This window comes from Poecilia reticulata, chromosome 12 (genome assembly GCF_904066995.2).
Source record: "Poecilia reticulata chromosome 12, P_reticulata-male-v2, whole genome shotgun sequence".
Classification (NCBI taxonomy): domain Eukaryota; kingdom Metazoa; phylum Chordata; class Actinopteri; order Cyprinodontiformes; family Poeciliidae; genus Poecilia; species Poecilia reticulata.
The window spans coordinates 12,071,808-12,098,568 of NC_088841.1; the positions used below are offsets into that span (position 1 = coordinate 12,071,808).

The window sequence follows — 26,761 nt, forward strand, 5'->3', positions numbered from 1 at the left end:
GTTGTGAACTATTTTTGGGTTTGTGGTAAATATTGATGTGTTAAATTAGGACGATAAAAAGTGGTTTTTTTATTCATAACAACATACTTGTGTACTGATGATTTTAACGATGACTCTGGACAAAAAGTAAATTTTTTTCATCAACTTTTGATTGTTGATTGATTGATGTGCAACCTACAGCAATGTAATGTTTATATGTGCCTGTATAGACGGTAAGCATCCAATCAGAGAACGGTTGCTTAACTTTTTACAATTATTTACGTTTTCGAAGGCTTTGCCTGAATTTGAAAAAAAAAATAAAATTAAAAATACAGGAGGAGAACACATGGCAAATTGTTGTTTGCATTGTTTAATTTTTTTGTATTTATTTTGTAAAGCAAGAGTTCAACAAAATCATGCCTTGCAACTATACTGTACGTTTCATTATTAATTTAACAGTTTGTTAGATTGGGACTCTGGTCATTTTCATCATTACGTCCTCATTATGCAGCATTGTTCTCCCTTTCACCAGAACAATACTTCCTGTAATGCACCAGGTATACAAGCTGGCACGAAAATGAACACACCCAAAGAATCTTGCACACTGTCACTGACTTTTACGACTCTAATTTTCTTCCTCTCCCCTCATTTATATGTCTTTTATTTGAGGCTCAACGTAAAACGTCTGTTAAAATCCATTCAACTGCCTTTGTTCTGCAGACACCTCTTCTGTGTTTATTTCAGTTTATAAATTGATATATGTGTGTGCCCTGTTTCTATCTGTGCTCATGTGTTGGTCTTTAGCTTTATTTCTAGCTTCAGATCAGCAGTCCCCCCGCCTCCCTCCTCTGCCTGTTCTCTGGGCATAACCTTAAAATTCAGCCCAAGTTCACAAGCAGGTTTTTAGGCTTGGCCCAGGAGTGGTAGAGTGTGTCACTCCCCTCCCCTAAGCACAGGTGGACTTGAAGGGAGCGCTGCCAAATACTTTTGGTTTAGAAGGAGGGAGGGGTGTTGGCTCAGGCTGGGGTGGGTGTAGCAGTTTTGTTTTGTTGTGTTTCTTAGATAACTGTGAAAACGGTACCTTTTCACTCCCCTCAAATCAACGACACACCTTCGGAGCAAATTTTTAAGTGTCTACCTCGGCCGCTCTCACTTTCACAAGTCTGCCAGCGTTGAGTTTCCTGACGGGGAGAGAGAGCGCACCAAAAGAGGAACTGAAATCAAAACTTTCCTTCCTTAAAGGTCAGTGACATCTTTCTGATTCACTCTCTTCTTTTCTGCATTTGTTTTCACTGTAACACAGCTATTTCCTACGTACTTTTAAAAAAAAAGCATATAATGAGAGGCTTATATTTTCTTTCCGTTTCAAAAAAGTCAGAACGAGGGTTGACTTTATCCTGGTCTGTGCTGCTATTTTGTGTTGCAAGTGGCTTCAAGTCTCTCGTTAAGAAAACAAAAAGAAGATAAAAAAAAAAAAAATGTGTGTCCAGCGGTGCAATCCAGATGCTTTCCAGTGCATATTTTGTGACAGATGTGCGAGCGGTGAAAACCTCTCTGAGAGGAAGCAAGTGAAAGCATGACAAGGCTGGAACCAGAACAATTTTTTTTTGTTTTTGTTTTTTTTCATTCTTGCTTCAACTGATCAATTCAGCGGCTTGTAAAACAGCAGAAAGATTTATGACGCTTCGTATTCTTGTCAGCCTTGATTCTGACTTATGCGCCACAGCACAAGAGTGTCTCACTGATAAGGTTGTAACAGCCGACAAGACGCACTGAGGGGAACATCTGTCCTTTGCGGACTCTATTTATGCTGTTAGATGAAATGCGCCTACGGTTTACATTAATCTACGCCTCAGATCAGGCACTCTGTGCAGCAGATGAGGGGGCAGAGGTGTGAAAGTCAAAATTATTTCACTCTTCCTGTGATTCCCCATGAAACAGCATGAATAACTGTTAACCTTTAAGGGTGATAGCACTATATGTCACGTCTGCTCGACCGCGGGTTGCAGAGAGGCACCTCCGAGTTTGATTTATTGTAAAATGATCGGAAAGTTTGAACGGAGAGTTTGATCATTCTGTTGAGAGTAAATTAGACTCGAGTGGTTAATTTAACTTTTCAAGTCATCTGAAACGCACTTCAATCAATGCTCAGAACCTTTTTGCAATCAAACTGCATGTTGTTCACAAGCTTAATCAGCTCCCAACACCGATCTAAAAACAGTCAACTGTGGTTTAATGCAGTTTCACATCATGCGAACCACATTAACATTTGCATCACTTTTTTTTTTTTTTTGAAAACAGACAAAGAGAAAAAGATTAAAGATCTTAGGATAAACTTGATTTTGAATGCGTTGCAATGCAGAACAGCATGAAAACATGCAATTCTGATCATTAAAAGCACTTTTATGTAAATACATTTATACTAAAGAGACATGTGTGCCGTCAGCCTTATCAGTGTTCATCATAAATACATTAAAGGAAAAAAAAGGAGCAAATAGAACTTATAGAGCTCTCTTCCTGTCGCAGTGAGGGTGAGATGGGGAAAAAAAAAAAAAACACAAACAGACTCCACCACACCTCTTTTCTTCACATGCACACACCCTTTACTACAGTCCTCTGTCTGCCTCTTTCTCCCTCCAGGATTATCTGAATTGAACCTGATCCTCTGGAGTCTTTTGTTGCAGGGCCTCTCTTACGTCGGTGTGTTTAGCAAACATCACCAGAGGCAGATTTCATTCGTGTTTGTACAGTCCCGCCTGTGGAACGCTGTGCAGTTTAAGGCTGTGCTCTTAATGTACTGACTCTTTGAAGGAAGCGACCGCATGAGTCTAACCTGAGAGCCAAAAAAAACAAAAACCCTTAACTGAAAGGTTTAACCTTATAACGCCAAATGTAAAAAAAAAAAAAAAAACATGAAATAAACTTATTAGTTATGCCTTTAAAGCCGTGAATTAACTTTTGTTACTCCTAAAGTTTTGGAAAGCTTTGTTAAACTTCACTAGCTACGCTAGCTAATTACCACCGGATGTGTAAAATCAAGAAGTCCCTTAAACATGAAGTCCAACAACATGAAGTAGGTTACAAGAGAGAGAAAAGTAAGATAATATGACCCCCATCTAAAAGAAACAAAAAAAAACCAGATGAGATACAGTTCCTGACCTCTATCAGGAAAGGACCACAAACTTTTTTCTAATGCTTTAGGACTTTAACCACAGTGTGAAAACATGGAATGGTACACTGAGAGTGATCGGCCAACCAAAATCACTCCAGGCACATTGACAACTCATCTACAACGTCACAAAATAACCCAGTAATGCATCCAAAGCACTGCAGGCCTCAATCACCTCAGTGGAAGTCAATCTTTGTTAAACAACATTAAGAATAAGACGACTGCCAAGCAAAAAGAGCACTAAGGCCTGAATTATGTTTGACAGAAAACATATAGAAGATCACCAAGAGTGTTGGGATAATACTTTGGGAAATGATGCAATAGTAGACCTTGTTGGAAGTTATGCATCCAGATCCACCTGGATTTAGGACCTGGATAGGCACAACAAAACTGATGGAACCATAAATTCTGCTCACTGACTGATAATCCTAAGGGAGAATGTCTGCTCATTGTTGCCTTAAACTTAAGCAAACTTGTCTTTCGCAGAAGTTCCATAGCACACCAACAATTTTGCCTCGGACTGCTTTAAATTCAAATAAAGTGAAGGTTTTGATGTTAATCAAGGCTCTGACTTAAGTCTGACTGGGATGTAGTAGCTGGATGTAGTGGCCTTTTATGTTTGAAAACCCTTGAAGGTGGCTAAATTAAAAACAATTCTGATTAAAGGGACAATTAGCTTTTCTGTTTAAATAGCTTTTTCCCCCTTAATAGATAAATCATCATTTGAAGCTACTCATGTCTGATATCTACATTTGGATGATCTGAAAAAATAATATTGAGACAATAGAGAATTGTAAGGGAACATATGCCTTTTTAAAACCCTGTTTTATGCACGCACACAAAAATGTTTACAAAAAAAATGTAAAAGACAGGCAATGCTCACGTTTTTGTGTGTTTTGCAACCAATAACCAGTTCTTTAAAGGGTTGTGCATGTTTAATGAATGAGGATGTGGCTTCATGACTGCAAAAATCTTTCCCAACGCGTTCATTGTGATGCTAAGAGCGTGAATGAGTCCACACGCCTTCTTCCCACCTGACAGCGTGTGGGCACGTCCATGTAACAGCGTTTACACCGGCATGCTCAATCTAATCCTGACCTCCGATGACAGATCTGATCGCGGCAGCTGTCAAAAACCAGATACACTTAATACAGATTGAAAGACAAAAACAAAAAGAAAAAAAAAAGCTCTTGCATGTTCAGTTTGAAACAAGTGTCTGTGTGTTTGCATGTCTGCAATGGAATGGCAGCCATGTCTGTGAGCGTGTGCGCTCGTCCGCCCCCCTCCGTAGGATCGAGGTCCAGGTTTTGTTGTGTGGAGTTGGGCTGGGTGAGTAAGCCGCCCCTCACAGATGAATAGGGGATGGGAGGAGGCTTGAAGAGGCTGCCGTGGGTGTGAGGCCAGAGCCTTGCCAAAAAAGCTCCTTCTGTGGGATTTGTGTACTTTTTTTTTTTTTTGCGTTCCTCACGAAACAGCGCTTGGCTCTAACGACAAAGCAGCCACGGGAGGCAGCCTCTCGCGCTCACAGAGGTCAACACTCCCGCTTTTTCTCCGCCTCTTTTAAATCCTCCACCTTTCTTCCATTTACAGCTTGCATCATTCTTTACACCCGCAGCTTTTTTTTTTTTTTTCCCCCAGTGCCTTGAAAAAGTATTCACACCCACTGAGACTTCTTATCTCTCTATGTTGCACATGCAAATTTCAATGCATTAGACCAAGCAAAGTGAAATGAAAATGATGCCAAGATCAGAAACGGAGATCATCTGATCTCCGTTTGAACTTTGAGCTACAACTGTGAAAGCGTGTTCACGGCTTAGAGTAGTCCATTCACGTTCTCAGGTGATAGTATTAGGCAAAATCCTGAAAACTTTGAAAACTTGAAAACTCTCCACAGAGGCTTTGCTTCATACTAAGCCTGAGCTAGTTTACAAAGATGCACGGGTGAACTTTTCTTCTCAAAATTCAAAACTTGTGAAAACATTCAGGAAAAGACATGCAGCTGTTTGCAGAATGGCACCAAAATGTGGCTCTGCAAGAATTTTTATTTCACTTTGTAAAATAAATTGATCCAATACATCCATTAAAATAAGTGGTTGTGAAGTGGAAAAACCTGAACAAGTTCAAGGTTATGTTTGCAATGTACCATAAATAAGTATGTTTGTGTTTAGGTCTCCTTTCAGCAATTACTGAACCCCATCAAACTTTATGACTTACTGAACCCCATCAAACAAACAAACTCTATTTAATATTTGTTGCACTTGAATAAACAAAGTTCACAAAAAAAAAAAAAAATCAGGTATACCTCATTAACAACTGACAAGTTTTTCCATTTTCTTTGAATCTATATTATAACATCAGTCATAATGTGTCTTACGGTGGTTTTTGTGATCATTAAAGAGGTCAAAGTCATCTCAGAAATGCGCAAGCCTTTCGTTTTCAACTTCAGAAATGTCAGTGACAGCCACAATTCATAATGCGGTAGAGAAATGAAGCATTTGTACATACAAATTGTGGGTGTTTCCTGAATGTTACCTAGATAATACAAAATAGGGCCCTGTCACCACTGGCAACCCACCTAGCTTCAACCTGGAGACAAGTACAAAGAGACATAATTCTCAGCTTGGCAGTCAGACGAAATAATCATCTGGTAAATTAGAAAATTAAAGCTCTGCTGTAGAGCGCACAAAGACGTGCAGGAAACACGGGAGTCGAATGTCATTCGGCATGAGAGGGTTAAGGAGAGACAAACAAGAAAGAAAGAGAGAGAGGGGAAAAAAAGACACGATTTCATAATGTGTAAAAGCAAGATCTGGGTTGAATAAGTGGGTCCACCCACCTGTATGTGAGAGGCAGTGAGAGAGAAAGCAGGGCTGGATGGCAGTTTTAGAGACATGAGTGTGTGGGTTAGGCTAGCTGGCCTGCTTATGCTATCTAATCACTGGGAGAGAAAAAGGGAGAGCAGCGTGCCTTGATCCACCCACCCACCCCAGACAAACAGCAGTTAGCCTGCTAAGAACTATACGTGGCCGCCTGCAGCTCCGGCTCGTACATGTGGGAACGAAGATAAAATGTGACAGAGCATGCAGGTAGCAGACATGCAGCACAATTATGTCTCATTCGCTGCTGTGGGAGAGAGACACGAGTGTCAACATGGAAGCCACCACGGGTCATGATGATGGCATACGAGGGTTTGTATGAGTGAAACTTCCGCTTGATGCATTGTCATTGGTGAACATGCCAAAAATAATCCAACAGGGTTCAGATGGAAATCAAATAAGTGAGAGTATTGGTTTAATTTGTTGATTTAACCTCAAGATGACTGCTGAATTGATTGACCAATAAAACATTTATGATTTTCTTTGACTCAGAAGATTAGCAGATTTATTAATTGGACCACTTTTCTTTTTTTTGCGTCTTTGCCAGAAACAATTTAGTTACCTGTTTTAATACCTGAGTGGGTGGGACGCGAGTGACTTTGCATCCAAAAATAACTGACCTACACATCACAGTCGTGTGTTTGTAAGCGTGCATGTGGTTGAACGAGGTCCGCTGCCTCGTGAAAGTGTGTGTGTGTGTGTGTGTGTGTGAAAGTGTGTTTTCATGACAGGCATCTGTCTCCCCTGCCCTGCAGCCTGACTGGTTTTAATTAGGAGGTGTCAGAGTGCCCGAGGGCTCTCCTGCTGACACACACACACGTACACAAGCATACACAGACGCACGCACACACACTACCCGAGGGCAGACAGAGGCTGTCCCACCAAGGCTGGCCTCCTTCTCGTTATCACCATAAGGAGTTGTCCTCATTCACCTGACGACCCTCACAGCACACACTTACCCGCGCACACACACAAATGTTGACACCAGGCCAATCAGCTGAACACAACAACTGAAATGCATCGCAAAGTTTAATCTTCGAAGTGGTAGAAAGAGGTTTGACTCCTCTAACATTATGTTTGCAGTTCGGAGATTTGGATAAATAGTTCTGAATAAATTTCCATATTTGTTAGGAGCAGGAAGAAAAAAAAATCTCTTCAAACTTTATTAATAGTCTTTTTTTTAATTTATTTATTTTTACTGTAAGAAACTTGTTCAGCTTCACAGCAATGGATTTACAAGAACTCACGCAGCCCCAGCTGTGTAACACTGTAACTTTGCCTGTCTTGGTACTCGCAGTTCCCGATGTGCAGGATGCGTAGTTTACCTCCCTTTTGGCAAAGCTTCCAAAGCTGATTAGGGTGTTTGAAAAATGAGACACAACAGGAGAAAGTTAAGCACAAACAGACAGGTCAACAGAAAGGAAACACCCTAACCTCACTCATCCGAATGGCATGCTCCGAGGTTAGTTCTAATGACTTCACTGAGACGACAGTGTGTTTACCCAAATCCCTTTTTGTTCGAGTTGCAATTCGTCTGAGAATCACTCTCTGTCCTTGGACTTTCGAAGGCAGAGCTGGTGAGTTGGGGGTTTATATCATGCTATATTTCTCCACTCGCTGCCTCCTTTTTCTGCCTCTCTCCCACGCTCGACCACACCTGGCCTCAGAAGCACCAGGGTAAAGGTCACGAGTTGGTTTGGTGGCATTAATCTGCTGCTTGCTTCTGCAACAATCCATAAAGAACACAGAGATGGTTGGAATTTATTTATTTATTTTTTTTGCCGTCATGAAAATGCTGTGTGGGGTGTAAAGTTAACCACGAGTATCACTGAATGCACCATTCTCATCATGAAACAAGGTAGCCGCAGCAACGTGCATGCTTGTTGTGATAAGGGAAAGGAAAGCTGATCAGAATCTCTATATGTGTGCAGCTCTCTATATGTGTGCAGCTCTCTATATGTGTGCAGCTCGTAGAGACATTTCCTAAAAGATTTGCAGCTGTAACTGCAGTAAAATTTTGCTCACCAATAATTCCAATAGTACCTAACTAGTAAGATAAATGAAATTATTTGCAGGGATTAAGTATATTAGCGCATTATTATTTGTTTATAATTTGGATGTGTGAAATGGCAAAAGGAAGCTTGCCCTGGAGCTTGTTGGTAAAAGTAATTACTCATTAGCAATAGAGAAAAAAAAATTGTTCATTTATGGCTTCAGAAAGGGTGACATGTACTTCTTTGATGTCCCACTCGACTTCCTTTGTAAACCCACTGAATTGTGATGAAAAGAGAAACAGTCTACCAGGTGTGTAGGTGCTCGATTCCATTTAAAGACCAATCAACATCCTGTCTAGGGGGGTTTTAGTAATTGATATCCTCTTTTTAAATAGGTTAGGGTAGAATGCACTCACATTAAGAGTGTGTTTCATAAAGGGCAATGAGAAAACTGAGTATTCATCAGCGGAAAAAGGGTAGTTGTCATTGATCTCTTTGTTGACTTCGCATCTATATTTTACTCCCACCACCATGATTTCACCCATCAGCTTCTCTGCACGGACTAGTTCAACTAAAACCTTTACAAAATGTACAGTAATGTCAGAAATTTGTCTGATCTATTTTAAGACAAAGTAGAATACCTTGATGGTGAGGATGAGCAAATCCTCCTGCACAAAATACAAAACATTTACAAAAAAAAAAAAAAAAGTGGATGAAGACTAAATCTTAGTGGGGTTTAAGGTCGAAATGACAAAAAAAAAAATGTCGTCGGTTAAATTCAAATTACTTTAGTTGATGTCAGAAGAATAATTATTGATAATCATTCCAGTTACAAAATTAACTGGTTAGAAATCAAGAGTACCAAATGTGTTGTTTTGGTCAGATTGGTGTATGTGCAGATATCTAAGCGCGTAGGTCTGCAGAGTACACGCTTCATTACTCACACACATCACGCATACACATTATAAACTTTGCCATCTCCAGGGCGAAATTCAATTCTTATCAGCTCATTAGTCCACTAAAGTAGGGAATCCAAAAATTTTAATTCAAGTGATGCATTAACTGGTTACAATATTAGAAAAAAATAAATCAGCAGTAAAACCATCATCAACTGAAGCAACAAACATGGATCCTCTTAAAATTATGCAATTTGCTGCATTTATCCCATGCCGTAAAGATACCTGTTAGCCAAAGATGAACTGTTCTCTGTGTTTGACCTCCTGATAAAGGGTTTGGCCTACATCAGTTTCTCTAATAGCTACAACATAAGAAGACAAAAGAACAGATACAAAATGTCTGCCTCTCCTTCAAGTGTGAGTGGCCATATTTATAATAACTCTAAATAACTGATTTAGTGTTGACATTTTGAACCGTCTTTAACATTTTATTTACACTTAGAACATTACAAATTACTACAGCATAACTTTTCATGTCCATTTTCAGGGGAATTTGGACCTTTATTTTTTACTATAAGGTTTCCACCCATTTTATGCATCTTCCAATAGGACCAAAGCTCAAAAGGATAAAACAGTGCAAACAGTACAAATTCATGTCCTGTTCTTTTTGTACCAGAAGGAATCAAAATGCAAAACGACAGAAAGTGCATTACAAAAATGGCAAATGAGTGAAATGACCATCGTTTTCAAAGTCTACATCTGTGCTGCAGCAGACTGAATGGAGAGACTGCCCTCCTTTTGCTTACCAGTTGCTTCTTACATTTTTTAGTGCTCTCTTGATTTCATTTTTAAAAGCACAGGGACCCTAAACTTTGGCAACTTTTAGCTTTCTTCCCCAAGTAACAACTTCCACACAGAAGAGTGTTGTGGGAAGCACAATCTGTTAGTGCTTGACATAGTGGACTGCTAAAAATAAGATTAGATATCAATGTATCTAATCTTAGAGTTCACTAAGTTAATATGCAAGTATCAAAGGTAAGTAGTTATGCATCTGAATTAGCTCTAGAAGAAAATATAAATATGGATTTTGGCTAAATCTACAGGATTCTGGTACAAGGGGCATGTCGATATTGACAATCTACAGGCCTGACAATGTTAAGATGTTGTGAATGTTTTTTCAAAATACTGAGCCTCATTTTCAGTTGCGTTTAGGTTCCCTTCCTGTTCTAGATGTTTTTATCTTGACGTTTTATAGTAGAGTACAGTAAAGCAAGCAGAGAATGGCACCAGAGCCTCCCTGACTTTATGTTAAGCTGCTTCTTTCACACCCCATCCCTTCTCCAAAGCGCCAATCTGGTGGCATGGTACGTGTGTCCTGCTGGGAGCAGCAGGTGGCGGTAAACAGGTACGCTGAGAGGCCACTCAATCAGTCAGACACACAGACAAAACAGATGACTCTTACTCTGTCAGCCCTTTGAGTCCTCATGTCTTGTGACTCTAATCACACGAAGACTCGTGTATTAATGAGTACTAAGCCGGCACCAGATGAGAACACAAGGAGAAAATCATTCTTTTCAATGACCGCTTCAGATTTCACTCACATTTTAAAAATAAGAAATTAGGAGTCTTGCCTTTTTAGATATTTTTTTTACTGTCTGTCACTACTAGGTGTAGACACATGTTTTTTTTTTTCTTTATGACAGTTTTCCATGAAAAAAAAAACTAACAAAACAAACATTTGGGGATATAGCCATCCTCACAGGTAGCAGTTCGTAAGCTGCCACAGTAGCTGTGCTCTGTTTAGAGCAGATAGTCATCCTTATAGGATGCCAAACTCTTATTTTTCTGGCTGTCTGGCTGGCCTACGAGCAGTTTGTGGCTAACCCTGTTTATATATACTGGATGCCAATGTGAGCTGCCCTCAACTCTCACCCTGTACAAAACAGTGTAAACCACCATCGGCCCAGGCTGTGGTTTGCTTTGGTCCATGTTTTCCTCGGTAGGGGGAAGTGGGCATGGCAGCCTGATGTACACTCATTCTGATTTCTGCTTGGCTAGTCAAGGTTTATGGCAGAAACTGACAGCTTTTACAGAATGATTGTTGGTTATACTGTATGGATGGTTTGAAGTATTTTAGAAGATTTGTAAATGCAGCAGCCACAAAGAAAACAATGGCTTAGAGTGTGTTCTACCTCTCTGAGTGGAAATCCTGAGACATTACTTTGAAATGTTTGGGCTTTTTTTTAGCTTATGCTGATGGTTACATTAGCTTGATGTGTTACATGTATCTCTAAAATGTAAAAAGAAAAAAAGAGGAGTACTACACAGGGTGCGGTTTAATGATGTCACACAGGAAAGCCCAATGACTGCTTCAGATTGTGTGAATGTGCTTTGTCATAAGATTTGGCTTGACTATGAAACATTTGCCCCATTTCTTTCTCTCCAGTTCCTCACCATAAGAAACAAACATTGACACAATGAAAGCTCAAACTACAGCAGAAGTTTTTAATAGTCAAAAATAACTGTTTATGGGGCTAAAAACATAAAATAGTGCCTAATTGTGAAGCAGATGGACAATAAAATATGGTGGTTTATTTAGGCCCCTTTACTCTGATATTCCTAAATCAAATCTGGTAGGACAAACTGCCTTTAACAGCCACTGAGGTTCACCTGTGTGTAATTTAATCTCAGTATAAATACTGTAATTATTCTCTGAAGGCATGAAAGGCTAGTTGTAGATTACAAAAAAAAACAATATAATGAGGGACAAGAAACATCCTAAAATAGAAATAGTATTGCACAACTGACAGACCGTGCAATGAGAGCAAGTTCATGGTAACTTTGGAGGAGCTGCAGAGATCCACAGCTAGTTATCAACTCGACAACTCTGGCCTTTAGTGAAATTCTTCAGTTTATGCAAAAGAACTATAGGAGACAGATACAGCTGCAGTATGTAACCTTTGTTAAAAATATACATATTTATTGTTTTTACATTTTTGTTGAAGCTGTCACAATTGGCCAGTAGGACTTGATCTTTTCACAGATTATCAGTCTCATGTTATACTGTGACGACATGGTGGTAGTTTTAACAAATGCGTAAAAAAACAATTTTTTTGGTAAAAATTACATACACCAAGATTAAGATCAAAATATCAATTCTTGTCATGGTATCTGTGTGTAGCAGAAAATCAAGGCTGCATATCACCCTGATAACACCAACCCCCATAGTGAAACATGGTGGTGAAAGAATAATGCTCTGGGCATTGTTCTTTTCAACTGGGATGGGAAAGCTGGTCAAGAGCCTGATGAGAAAGGATGGAACAGGTCCTTCTCAAAAACTTAGCATATTGTGATAAAGTTCATTATGTTCCATAATGTAATGATAAAAACTAAACTGTAATATATTTTAGATTCATTGCACACCAACTGAAATATTTCAGGTCTTTTATTGTTTTAATACTGATGATTTTGGCATACAGCTCATGAAAACCCAAAATCCCTGTCTCAAAAAATTAGCATATTTCATCCGACCAATAAAAGAAATGTGTTTTAATACCAAAAAAGTCAACCTTCAAATAATTATGTTCTGTTATGCACTCAGTACTTGGTCAGGAATCCTTTTGCAGCCTTCAATGCAGCGTGGCATGGAGGCAATCAGCCTGTGGCTCTGCTGAGGTGTTATGGAGCCCAGGATGCTTCGATGGCCTTAAGATCATCCAGAGTTTTGGGTCTTGCGTCTCTCAACTTTCTCTTCACAATATCCCACAGATTCTCTATGGGGTTCAGGTCAGGAGAGTTGGCAGGCCAACAGTAACACCATGGTCAGTAATACCAGTGGTTTTGGCACTGTGAGCAGGTGCCAGGTTGTGCTGAAAAATGAAATCTTCATCTCCATAAAGCTTTTCAGCAGATGGAAGCATGAAGTGCTCCAAAACCTCCTGATAGCTGCTGCATTGACCCTGCCCTTGATGAAACACAGTGGACCAACACCAGCAGCTGACATGGCTCCCCAGACCATCACTGACTGTGGGTACTTGACACTGGACTTCTGGCATTTTGGCCTTTCCTTCTCTCCAGTCTTCCTCCAGACTCTGGCACCTTGATTTCCGAATGACATGCAAAATTTGCTTTTATCCGAAAAAAGTACTTTGGACCACTAAGCAACAGTCCAGTGCTGCTTCTCTGTAGCCCAGGTCAGGCGCTTCTGCTGCTGTTTCTGGTTCAACAGTGGCTTGACCTGGGGAATGCAGCACCTGTAGCCCATTTCCTGCACACGCCTGTGAATGGTGGCTCTGGATGTTTCTACTCCAGACTCAGTCCACTGCTTCCACAGGTCCCCCAAGGTCTGGTCACCTCTTCTCGTTGTGCAGCGTTTTCTGCCACACTTTTTCATTCCCACAGATTTCCCACTGAGGTGCCTTGATACAGCACTCTGCAAACAGCCTATTCGTTCAGAAATTTCTTCCTGTGTCTCACCTCTTGCTTGAGGGTGTCAGTGATGGCCTTCTGGACAGCAGTCAGGTCAGCAGTCTTACCCATGATTTTGGTTTTGAGTAATGAACCAAGCTGGGAGTTTTTAAAAGCCTCAGGAATCTTTTGCAGGTGTTTAGAGTTACTTTGTTGATTCAGATGATCAGGTTCATTGCTCGTTCAGAGAACCTTTACATGATATGCAAATTATTTAAGACAGGGATTTTGGGTTTTCATGAGCTGTATGCCAAAATCATCAGTATTAAAACAATAAAAGACCTGAAATATTTCAGTTGGTGTCCGATGAATCTAAAATATATGACAGATTAATTTTTATCATTACATTATGGAAAATAATGAACTTTATCACAATATGCAAATTTTTTGAGAAGGACCTGTATATACAGGAGAATCCTGAAAGAAAAACTAGGAGAGACTGGAGGGAATTTACCCATAAGCAGAACAACAATCCTAAAACCTGGCAAGACCTAAAATGGATTGATTAGATTAAAGCATATTTGTTGATTAGAATGACTCAAAGTTCAAATCCTACTCCAACAGAGAATCAGTGGCAAGAATTGAGAAGTTATGTTTACAGATTTTCTCCATTCAGTCTGACTGAACTTGATCCATTTTCTAAAAGTCAAAAGGTTTCAGTCTTGTATTGTGGAAAGCTGCAACTATGTATTATTTTTCTTTCCCCTAGCAGTAGTCTATCACATGAAATCCAACTAAAATACATTGAAAAGGTGGAAAAATTCAGGGATCGTTGATACTTCGTCCACAGCATTGTGTATCTTTGATGTTTAACTAAACCCCATAGCTCAATTACTTTCTTCTTCACCTTTTTTGCTGTAACTTCCTCCTCTGCTCCTCAAACTGAGGTGATGGCATGATCAGCAACTGCCTGCCTGTTTCTGTGCTTTCTGACTCAAAACAGGAATCCAACCCTCAGTCGTCTGCGAGCCGGGTTTTGAAACCTTGGGTTTTATTTGACGGTTTAACAATGCACGTCTGCACTCTTGCCTGTGGTATGTTTTTGTGTTTGTGGTCGGATTTAGTCTCAGCTTTTTAAGTAATATTTCCTTTCAAATTAACACAACTCCCTGAACCAGCCAGTTTTATAGAAGTCTCGCTCTCCGTGTGTGTAGGTTGCAGCATGGCAGAGTGGGCTGATTTATTGTGATGTTTTTCAGTAATTAGTCTGTTCTAAGTATTTATGGAGTCTGGTGACCACCTCGCCACCTGTTTTTGAACTAAAGCTTGCCTAGAGGGGTCAATCGCTTGTTAAATGCCGGATTTATAACAAAAAGCAAAAACTTCCACTTTTAAGAGTTTGCAGCAGCTGAAGAGCAAGTAAAAACAGGTGTTAAAAATGAAAGCAAGCAGCTTCGAGATGCAGTCGTTTCTTCACCCTAAGCCAACAGAGGTGCACGGAGACGCTGTCCAACTTTTCTCTCTCATTCTCCGCTGCTTTTTTTAACCCTCCCTCGGTCTCCCCAAACAACCCCTTCGAGTTTCTTTGCCCCGGTCCCTTTACAGCAGAATCCACTCTAACACAACTAAAAATTCATTTTGTCTGACCTAAATCAGAGGGTGTCTGCGCCACGGGCTTATTACACACTGCGCTTAAACTTGTGTTGTGGAGGAGGATGGGGTATTATTATCTTCCAGCTACCCACCCTGCTATAAAAACTAGTGGTGCGACATCTCCACAGCGCAGTGCTGCTGCCCTCCCTCCCTTCCTCTCACTCCCTCGCTCTCGTCCTACATGAGCTGCGCGCACACACTCTGAGCCGTTGAGCCTGACTCTAAACTCCACACGTTTTCAGACCCCGATGCTCACACTCTGTTCATGCACTGCTCCGTTTCCAACCACTGGATATTTTTTTCTTAAGGTGCTTTTTTTGTTTGTTTTTTGTTTTCCCCCCCTTTTTCTCTTCCCTCTTCTTATTTTTATTTTATTTTTCTGAATGGGCATCAGTGCCCAGAGCGAGGAGCTTTTGAATGGACTGACCTGCTTGACAGCTGGGCAAAAAAAAAAAGAAAGAAAGCGCGGCAGCTGCAATTCAGTTTTAAGAGAGGGATGCTGAGAGGTCAAGTGAGGAGCAGCGGAGCCTCTTAGTAGTCTGGAAATACAAAGACACGTGAGGGGAATCGTGAAAGAAGGTGGGTGATGCTTGCTGATAGCTGTGGAATGTCAGAGAGCGTATCAAGACATGTGTAAATTTATGTGTAAGCAAGACTTGTGCACCATGCACATAGGTGTGTGATTGTGTGGAAAAGTCTATAATAATTTGTCAAGGAGTTACAACATGAGCATGGTGGTGGACAAGCTTACACTTGTGCATTGTGTTACAGCGTGCACATGTGCCTTACTCAATGTTTATGAGTGCTGAAGCTCTGCTTTACTCTGGAAAGGCATGAAACTGGTCAATAAAAATGACCCAATGATTCACAGTTTTTTTTTCAAGCTACAGCTTAAATACATGAGCTGTAAAAAGAAAAAAGAAAAAAAACAAAAAGAGGGAGTGAAAATAACCGGAGCAGATTTAGCATCATAACACATCTGCAAAGTGGCAAACAGAGCAGTTTTCAGTGAAGTTTTAAGTGTGTGTTTGGGTCGTTTGGTGTAATTACATATTTCAGTTTCCATATTCAGGCGATGTTCTCTCGGCGAAATCCAAAATAAATACTCAGGTGATTCGTAAAAGTTAAAGGAGGTGTTTGGGAGTGCGGACAAAATAAAAACATGTTATGGATTTAAACTTAAGCTGCAAATTACTGTTTACACGCCCCTTCTCATCGCCTTCTTACGTCATGTCACAAAATGCAGCAATGACACAAAAAAGTGTCATGATTAAAGCTTTTTACCTGCTGCTGTTTGTTTCACTCAAGTTTGTTTTTATCACAGTTAAGCAGATACCACTGTTAATGACATAAATTGAAAGTATATAAAAAAGAGACACCTACTCAACATGCTTATTAAGTGTGATAAAAAAATATACAGTAGCAGATCTGTGTCAGAAAAATGCTGTGCTTGCTTAACTACTACAACTACATAAATATCTTTCAGTTTTTCAGCAATACGTCTCCAACTTTGTAGTATTGTAGTAGAGATTAATGCTCATATATGCTTTACGACTCATACAGGTTGTGTGTGTATGTATGTATATATATATATATATATATATATATATATATAAACACTTATATACACACACACTTTGCAGACAAAGGTTAGAATCCAATGTATATCAGTAAAATACACAAAAAATACACTGAAATAAAGTTGAACACAAAATGTATCACAATCAGTGACTTGTTAAGCAAAAACGTGAATATACATAGGTGTAAATGTATATATATCTACACATATAGACATATATATTATGAACAAATGGTATAGTGACAATTGGCAACATAAGCATTCAAAATGTACAATTAATAAAATTATAGCAACATATATTTATTATATTTCTTAAAAGAAATTGTAAGTAAGCAATACAAAGTACTTTCTGCAACTTATATTTTTGTTCAAATTGATCCACTAGTGAACTTTTACACCAGTTTACTACGCCTCGTCTCTGACATGTCTTCATTACAGTACAGATCCCATTATAAACCTTACTCCGCTGCTGTAATTGACAGCACTTAAGCATGAAAATTATCCCCATGTATCTGAAAAAGTTTCAAAAACTGTCCCATTAAAAAAAAAAAAAAAGAAAAAAAAAAGAAGAAGCTTGGAGCGTGAATGGTGTCCTGCAGCAACAGGTGCACTGTTTACTGGTGATAATGGACTGGGCTTACACAACGGCTTAAATGAGTGTCCTCTCTTTAATGAGGGGGTGAATTGTCTCTGTCAAATTATTGGCTGGGCAATTGTCCGTCTGTGACAGCTGTTTAGCAGGCGTTTGCTATGGCCAGTTGGTGACGGGTGGATTCTGGCTGATGGTGATTTAGCATGTGGGTCAAGTGTACGCGCTGGCCTGACAGGGCTAAAGTGGGCTTTGGCTGTTGTAGCTAACAGGCCAAATGAGTGTCTGCTTGTGACAAGGAGGGCTCAAGATGGACATTAGCTGCTGATTTGTGGCCTGAGCGGTCAGGGCTGGGGACGAGTTAGCAACTCCACTCCGGGCATAATGATGATACAGCTGCAGCATGGACAGAAAGAGGAGGAAGAGGAGGAGGAGGAGGAAGATTAGGAGAAGAAGGTGGTGGTCAGCGCCCGGAAAGCAGATGAAGTTCTTGGAGAAAGACAACAGTGAATAGAGGTGACACATAATTTGAGGTGGGAGTGCTGAGTTGAAAGTGTTGGTGACTAAGTGAGGCATGAGCGGAGACGTGGCCGCTGCAGAGAAAGACACAGAAAAGCCTTTATTAGAAGCAGATACTTTGAAAAATCTGTTGCTACAAAGCTTTACACAGAATTACTGCGAACTAGGCATGCGCATAAACTTGTAACACAAAATTTAGGTTTCAAAACCAAAATTTTCCCATACGCCGCTGCTATGGCTTAAAGTCCTGTTAGAGAGAAGCGCGCTTGAATGATCTGAGCTTTTTCCGGCCGCATGAAGCATAAAGTACCGATGTGCTGACGCTCCCCCACCTATTGCTTTGCATTGCTGGTTTCCTGGCTCAAAAAAACAGCTTCTACACCTTTTTCTCCACAAAACAGCCTCTTTGCAAAATAAAATAATAAAAAAAAAAGATTAACAATCGCAGTGTTCAAGCTCAGGAGTGCCACCCATAAACGTTAGAAAACAACAGCTTTACAAGTACAAATAAGAGATGAGTCAGTTAAGCAGCAGACTGCAGGCTAGCTACTCGGGCAGATACCCCAACTAATTACCAGCTAATAAAATCTCACTGTACCTGTGATACTGTAGAATGAGCAACAGGGAATTGAAAAATACGAATACATTTAGATGTTTAGGTACATATCAAACTCAAAATAAATAAATGTAATTATAATTTTTTAAAGTACAATAATACAAATCTTACTGTAATTTAGCAGCGGTAGATTTTTGTTGAACTTGTCTGTTTTAACTGACATGTTATGTATTTTGCCTAAAACATCTGTGCAAATACAGTGAAATCGTGGGGTTTTCTTATTTGAGATTATCATTCTGGGAAAAGCTCATCCCGGCAGAGGTGTAAAAGATGAGACTTTTGTTGTTTTTATTGATCAATTTAAAGTCTCATCTTTAATGAACACTTGTTACAAGCTTACGAGAACCCACTGAGGTTTTTTTGTTGACGATCTTAACTTTGCTTTAAGAAATAATGGACTCTGAGTCATAGTAATTACCAGTGCCCTTTCTCAAGGCGTCCCCACCCTGGCTGCTTGGATGGGTGGGTGGGGTGTGTAAGTGCGTGTGAGCGTGTGCATGTGTGTATGTGTGTAAAGGGTTAAGACTGTTTGGCTTGATGAAAATGTCGCTCCAGGACCTTGCGGTGGGAACGCTGTGCCCTCCTCCCCTCCCTGCCTATGTGGCACATCCTCCTCAGATCCTCTCCACACTGTAATTAGGGGGCCGGCCACCGAGAGCCAAACGCTGCATCTAGTGGCAGGCAAACAGTGGGAACGAAGGGGAGTGGCGCTCGCCAGGGCATGGAGAGAGCAAACGGCAACAGCAGCACGTGGCCCCACGGTTCCAGGAGCGATGTGGGATGGTTCGAGAAAAGAAATGGATGACGGCTAGTGCGCCCGAGCCCTCCCCAGTCCCTGACTCTTTTTCTCTCTCCCTCTTATCCACTCCCGTGTTGTTCTAAGCTTTGCACTATTGTTTGCCTTGGCAGGCTGCTCCAGGGAGGGGCCCCTCGGCTTGTGTTTGTGCAACCTGTTAGGGAACTTTTAGGGCCATCTGATCTCTAACTGGAGATTCTCCCACCTTTTAGCTAAGCTGTTTCGCCTGTGAATGATGTACAGAGGTTGCGAAATCCTCACATCTTTATAAGCTAAGCCCCACATCAAGATCTTATTGGAAAGACAATTCCAACAAGAATCGTCTTCCCAGCACTACGTTTTTTGTTGTTCACACAGTTCTGGATGAGCAACAAAAATGTCGTGAAAAAGTGAAAGATATCAACATGGGATGTACAGTGATGTATAAATCCAGTTTTAAGGCGGTCAGGGTTGATCAAACAACTGGATTCAATGTTTTTTTGCAGACTAAATTCACATGAATTAAATCAGCTAAAAACATTAAACTTATAATTTATCCTTCGGATCTAAATAGTGACAAAGTTGTTTTACAAATTTCATAGATAATGAGAATGAATACAGAATGTGAACAAGATCAAAATAATATTTCATGTACTATTTTAATTTTACTTGCTTGCCTCCTCTCTATATGTCTGGTCATTTTTGTTCTCCCTTGCACTGTGAGGCAGGAGAGCTGGTCTGCAGCCCTATACGCTGCACCACCGCCCCCTCCACAGACATTTTAATTATGTCCACACAGTATCAATGGCATGAACTCGGCTTCAGTTACCAAGCAACAAGATCGACAAGAATAAACTACATGTAAGATTGGTATCCAAGTTGCGTACCTGCAGGTGAACTTAGGGATTCTCTGTGTTTTTGTTCCTTTTTTTTTTTTTTTTTTTTTTTTTGTATTTTTCTCTATTGTGATTCTGAGCTGCGCCGAGAAGAAAGTAAAGGCACTTTTTTTGGTGTATGTGTGTATTTATGTGGCTTCGGCACTGGCCCGTTTAGAGCCAGTCAACAATGCAGCTGTGGTGTTCGGGGCTGCTTCAAAGTGTTTATCTACACATGCCTCCGGTGACCACCAAAGTGTGGATGGCTAAGCTTGAGCTCTATTCATAGATGTGAATGAGCGAGCGCTCTGCCAGAGGAAGTTTTATCACTCTGAGCATAAACAACAGCACAGTGAATCAACAGGTAGGAACTCAGGAACGTCGGGAAAACAAACTGAGGGAGGAGAGGTTTTACGGCTCACAGCTTAGAGAAAGCTCTATTAGGCCCCCGCCAAAGGAGTGTAGAACTGATTGCAAGTAAGCATTTTTGACAGGATACAGTATCTAGAGAACAATCTGACCTCTTTTGTTGCTCTCTCCCCCTCTTCTTACCACATCCCAGTCACAAACTGCATTGTTCACATGAAAGTATCGGTTTGCTCCATGCTCAAATCTTCCAGGCACAAGACGAGAAGGACGGACATTATCGCAGAAACCTCGCCACGCACGTATCACACCTCTCAGATCCAAACTAAAAAAAAGAAAAAAGATAAAAAAAGATTTTGAAAAGTGTGCTTTATGCTTCATGAAGAAGATGGGCTTCCCTAACTCACAGTTGCCACACAAGGATTTTTAATAACACATTTCAAGAATAAATATTACCCAAGAATGTGATGTTTGCTCAAAGTGAGGCGTGCTGTATTTACCACTTGTTGCCTGCACTGCACAGATGGCACACAAACAAGCACTGCGAGAAGGAATAAAGCTTGATTGTGGCTCAGTGCGTGAACAGTATTAGTTTTAATCATCATTGCTTATTAAGTCCTTTGCAAAAACCCAACACATCAGGTGTTGGTCGAGCATGTCCAACCCACAGCACTCTTAAAACAAAAAAAAAAAGTTTGACCTTTTTAAAATTTAAAGGGCCAACTGCAAAATCTTTGAAGCAACTCGCTGAAAATTAAGTTTCACGATGCAGCTTTCAGCAGAGAGGAACAGGAAACGAGACTTATCATTAAATGCCAACAGGAAATCAAATGAGGCATGTTCAAATTAATCACTGTTTAATATGTGACAGTTTGCTACGCAGATGAGGTTTAAATTATTCAGTTCAATTCAAATTATTTATATACCCCCACTTCAAAATGGTTGACTCACTGATTTTGTTTGCAATGCAAATTATTTATAGTGACTGAAAAATAACTTCAGCATTAAATATATTTTTTCTACAGCCATATCAATTTCTTTTGTGGTGCTGATATGTAGCGGAAGTCTGGCTTAGAGTGAAGTCGAAAAGAAACGGGAAAATAAAACATGATAAATCAAATATGTTACAGCAAATTATCTAAAAATAATTTTCACTGTAACAATGGTGATTCTTGACATGGGTTATTTGGCTTTTTTTTTTCTCAGGACAGAACCAGCATGGGTGGGCGCAACTTAGCAAAAAAAATAAATAAAAGCGTGTTTTCATGTCCAGTTAATGAGAATGGGCCCTCCACTGTAGTGTGTACAATGTAAGAATATTTTTCTGTACACGCCGTCTTACACAAGATTAAGAGCTTATGACATGGCCCCAAAATAAAGGGCTATTCCTGCTGTGTTTTTGGCCTGCAATTGAACATCTGTGGTTCAAAATCCTAAATATTCAGATTGGTCAGCTGCGTAGTTCTAGGTTCTTGATAGAAAAACGGGCATTTCAATACCGACTTTGGCACTAGGATCACAACAGCATGAGAAAAGAATGACAATAATTATATATCAACAGGTCAAACTCGGACTGAGTTATTCTGCAGTGATTACAGACGCTTTAGAACTCAGATTTGTCAAATTATTAACTTGTAAATTCTCTTGATGGTGTAAAAAAAGGTTTTATCAAAAATATTGTAAAAAAAACAAATATCATCCCTCTGCATCAGTTTTATGTATTATTGAGTAAATAGTTTGGTTTGTTTTTTAGAAGAAAAAGTTTGCTCAGTGGAGTGAGTGTGTATGTAGTGTGTAGGGGCTCACCATTTATGTGAAAACCACCACTGTTTAACTTTAAATCAGAACAGATTTAGTTTCTTACAAAGTGCATAAATCACTCAGATGCAATGTAATTAAGCAAACATCTCTTTTCAGACGTTTCAGTTTGTCTGACTTTGTTGCGTTTTTTTTTCTTTTTTCTTTTCAACAGACACAGAGGGAGGAGGATGGTTCATCACAGAGAGGATGACCTGATTGGGATCCCTTTCCCAAACCACAGCAGTGATGTTCTCTGCAGCCTCAATGAGCAGCGGCGAGACGGGCTGCTCTGCGACGTCGTCCTCATCGTCCGTGACCAGGAGTACCGCACCCACCGCTCCGTTCTAGCTGCCTGTAGCCAGTATTTTAAGAAGCTCTTTACCGTTGCGACCACAGATGGCGGAGACCCCCATCATACCGCTGCCGTGTACGAAATCGACTTTGTGGCTCCAGAGTCCCTCACAGCCATCCTGGAGTTTGCCTACACCTCTACCCTGACAGTGACCGCCTCCAACGTCAAGGAGATCCTGACAGCGGCACAGATGCTCGAGATCCCCTGCATCATCAACGTATGTCTAGAGATCATGGACAGCGGAGATGGAGGTGGTGGCAGAGAAGGAAAGGAGGACGAAGGAGAGGAGGATGAAGAGGAGGAGGAGGAAGATGAGGAAGAAGAGGAAGAAGAGGATGAGGAGGAAGACATGGGCTCCAGGAAGGATGAGCAGGAGGAGGAGGACAACGTCAGTGAGAGATCTCTGCAGTCGTTGGAGAGCAGAGGCGAGCAGACGCCTCTGGGGACGGAGGACTCTTCTCCTCCCAGTACCTCCACTTACCAAGGACAGTTGGACCAACTGTCCCAGTCACAATCTCCAGACAACATCAGGGGTAAACAGGTATGTCTGTTTGCTACTAGGGGTGCAATCCTACGTACCACTCAAAATATGAGACATCTATACAGACATAACCGTAAAACAATCCCCTCAGTTTAGCCCTGATAGGAAGATTCAAAGCACACATGTTAGCAGCTAATTGCTTGTTAGCTGCAGTATTTATGCCATAATCCCAAACTTTTATGCCATTCTCTTATCAATTCCCAAAGTACTGATTTTGCTATGGTAGTATTTTGTAACTAGCCTAAAAAGATTATTTGGCTAAATCATCAACACAAGAACTACTTACTTTCTTTTTTCCAAGACTCAAAAATAGAAAGCACAGCATTTATGTTTTATTTTTTTATTTTGTGGCCTTAATAATGTGATACAGTTATATTAATAGACATAGACACCCGCTAAAAGACACGGTAGGCTTCCTAATGCAGACCTCTCCTCTTCGAGACATATTGTGAGGTTATAATATCCCAAGATCTTGTTACACTCCTGTTTGCTATTTATGTGTTCAGGTTTGTCACGTTACAGAAAAATTTACTGTTGACGCTTTTTGTGTTAAAGGAGAGTATGGAGAGTCGGGCCCTCAAGGATTTCTCCATTGAGTCTCTTCTCCAGGAAGGGCTCTATCCCCGGATGTCAGCACTTGACCGGAGGGCCAACTTCTCTCCTCTCATGCCTGGCTTCTACCCCTCTGTGTGGGCTGCAGAGTTCCCAGCTTTCCCCCAGCAGCTCCTGAACCCTGCGCATCCCCACACTGGGTCCTCGCCACAAACACGCTTGCCTCACACCTTCCCAACTTCCTCGCTTCTCGAGCCTTCGAGGCCCCTCGATCTAGCTGTGAAAAGAGAAATCATCAAGGAGGAAATAAAGGAGGAAGTCCCTCCCAGTCTGCTCCAAGGCGACTTCCTGAAAGAATTTGTCAGCTCGGGTTTGGGAGGCACCATCAATGCCGGCTCAGCGTCGTCAGAGAGTCACATCAAGGACGAGGCAGACATCAGGTCTTACCTGAGCTTCCTGAGTTCAGCATCCCACCTGGGGGCGCTGTTTCCACCCTGGCAGCTGGAGGAGGAGAGAAAGATGAAACCCAAAGCCTCACAGCAGTGTCCCATCTGCAATAAAGTCATCCAAGGAGCCGGGAAACTGCCGCGACACATGAGGACGCATACGGGGGAGAAACCTTACATGTGCACAATCTGTGAGGTGCGATTCACAAGGTACGTGAACAACAAACCACATGAAGACAGAGTCATGTTCTGCTTTAAATGCTTTTTTGAAACAGCTGGGTTATCGGAAAAATACGCCGTTTTTCTGATTGAGGTTAATCTACATTCATCTCATCTAAATATCAAAGAGTTCAAAGTGGAAAACCCCTCCACTCATTTTTCTTTCTATCAGCGTTATCTCTGTTAACTACACCCTCCTACTTTTTGCATTTTCCGCTTCTATTCTAGGACAAGGGTATAATTTTGTCACAGCAGACATTAAGCACTAGAAACTACAAAGGACAACACCCTCTCATTTTTGTCACTATTTTTCAAGCCTCATAATGTGTGCATCTTGTCTTTTGCAGGCAGGACAAACTGAAGATCCACATGCGGAAGCACACGGGTGAGCGTCCCTACATCTGCCTTCACTGTAACTCCAAGTTTGTCCACAACTACGACCTGAAGAACCACCTGCGCATCCACACTGGTGTCCGTCCCTACCAGTGCGAGCACTGCTACAAGAGCTTCACGCGCTCCGACCACCTCCACCGACACATCAAGAGGCAGAGCTGTCGCATCTCGCGTCCCCGACGAGGAAGGAAACCGTCAGCCTGGAGGTCCGCCCCCGCCGCTGGCTTCCTGTGCCCTCCCACAGTGTCGGCCGGTCAGGTGGAGGAGAACGGGCTGAGTCCCGCGTACCAAGGTGTTAAGAACCATGGACTGGGGGAGCTCCTCGGCCTCAGTGGTAGAGGTTTAGGGTTTAAGAGTTTAGACGGCTCGGTCAGGGAGAGCAGGGAGGAACGGCAAGCAGAAGGAAGGCAAGTCGCGGAGGAGCAGAAGGCTGGAGCTTTGAGGCAGAGGGGAGTGTTTGCCTTTGCCCTAGCTGGAGAAGAAATGCTTACCCACTCTCCATTTTACGCTGCAACCGCTGACCCATGGACCATGAGACTGGAGCGTGCTCCACCCATCCCCGAGTCGGCAAAATGAACTCTAATCTGTAGAGTAAAAATAAGCACAAGAAAATCTCTTTAATTTCTGTGTCTATTCTGCTCCAGGAAGCTAAAGCACCTTTTATAAAAAGGAAAAAGTTAACTTTGTGAAGCCTGCTGATGTGGCAGTGGTAAAGCTGTATTTTTTTTTCTTCTTCATACGGTCCAATTAAGTTATGAAATAGTTGTTCAAACCCATGAATGTTTACATATATCTCCAAAGCATTTGATAATCCTGTAAAATGGTGTTTTCTCACGACACAGTTCTGCCACAAAACGAGAAAAAGCAAGATTTGACAGATTCGAAGCATTTTTGCTAAAAAAGGATGTACAGCAGGAAATTTAAGTTCGAATCAATGAAAGTCGTTTTTCATAATTGTGTTTACATGGTTGAAATGACCAGAGCTTAAATAATTAATCTGTCCATTTTTTTTCTTAAAAAAAAAGAAAAGAAAAAAGAAAATCACAAATAAAACCACTTGAAGCCTAAATCAGGATACTTAAGGATATTTATGGGTTATCTTCCACTGCCTTGTTCTGATTTAAGCTCCTCATCTGCACTAGTGTACATAAAACCTCTGGCCGTGGTGGTGTTAATTACGGTAATGTGGCTGATGATGTAAAATAATCATTATTAAAAAAAACAGATTATATATGTATATTGCTCTTTACAGACTGAGAAATTCATCCAAAGATGAGATCTTTGATATCTGACTTGAATACAACTCTGTTTTAATATTTAGAAATATGTGTATCTTTGGATGCTGTACAATTCTGCCTAATCTACAGCCGCTTTAGCTACAAGAGTATGCTTGTGTTTTTTTTTTTTTTTGCTCTGGTGCAACAATTCAGCGGGAACTTTGGCCCAAATTTTTTTCATGCAATGTTCATCTCTGATTTGCGCACTGATGAGTGCAAGAATTATTTGAACTGAAATGGGAAAGTATTTTCTTGCTATTTATGTGTATTTAAATGAATGAGCCTTGGCTATATTTTGCAAATCTGTTTTATAAAGACACTAAATGTTGACCTTCACCGTTGCCTGCTTGTATTATTTTGGGTGAATTATTTTAGTAGCTGTGGACAAATTTAATTTGGTTGCATTGGGATATGAATAAAGATCGGGGACAAGAGAATTGATTTCAACTTAAAAAGCTAATACACATGTTTATGTGTGACAGCTTGTATCATAACAATGAAGGCTTCCAAGAACTTTCAAATTATTTCCATACCATCATTAGCATAGCAAGGCAGTAAAGTTAGTTTATTCTTTGAAGATCAGTGTTTTGTTATCTGCTTTCTGAATAACGAAACTACACTATTCAGTATTCACGCCCACAGAGAAAGTTCCTTCGTAGGTTGATCGGCAGTGTCTTCAGTGCTATTTACAGTATCAAGATTCAGACTTGATTCAACTCAAAACAAACAGATGTAGAAAATAAACAAATACATGATCAGATGGCGTGTTTTGATGGATTAGCTTAAATGTCCAATCGTTTTACTTATTCAAACATGCATCAGATAGTAGTTAGTATCGATGGACACACCATGAAGAAAAAGGAAAAAAAAAATAAACATCTCTAATTT

At 40.7% G+C, this 26,761-nt stretch overlaps 1 protein-coding gene across 2 annotated transcripts; it reads left to right on the forward strand.

Annotated features, from left to right (window-relative positions):
• Window positions 1-923: 923 nt before the first annotated feature.
• On the forward strand, window positions 924-26,209 carry zbtb7c (zinc finger and BTB domain containing 7C). Of its 2 annotated transcripts, none has more exons than XM_008424479.3 (4): window positions 924-1,221; window positions 22,266-22,986; window positions 23,542-24,194; window positions 24,551-26,209. In XM_008424479.3, exons 2-4 carry the CDS (start codon window positions 22,282-22,284, stop codon window positions 25,170-25,172), a joined length of 1,980 nt encoding a protein of 659 aa, XP_008422701.2. In that variant the 5' UTR covers window positions 924-1,221; window positions 22,266-22,281; the 3' UTR covers window positions 25,173-26,209. The 2 variants fall into 2 exon arrangements, with proteins under 2 accessions (XP_008422701.2, XP_008422702.2); XM_008424480.3 differs by lacking the exon at window positions 924-1,221 and adding an exon at window positions 14,245-15,553.
• Window positions 26,210-26,761: the final 552 nt, after the last annotated feature.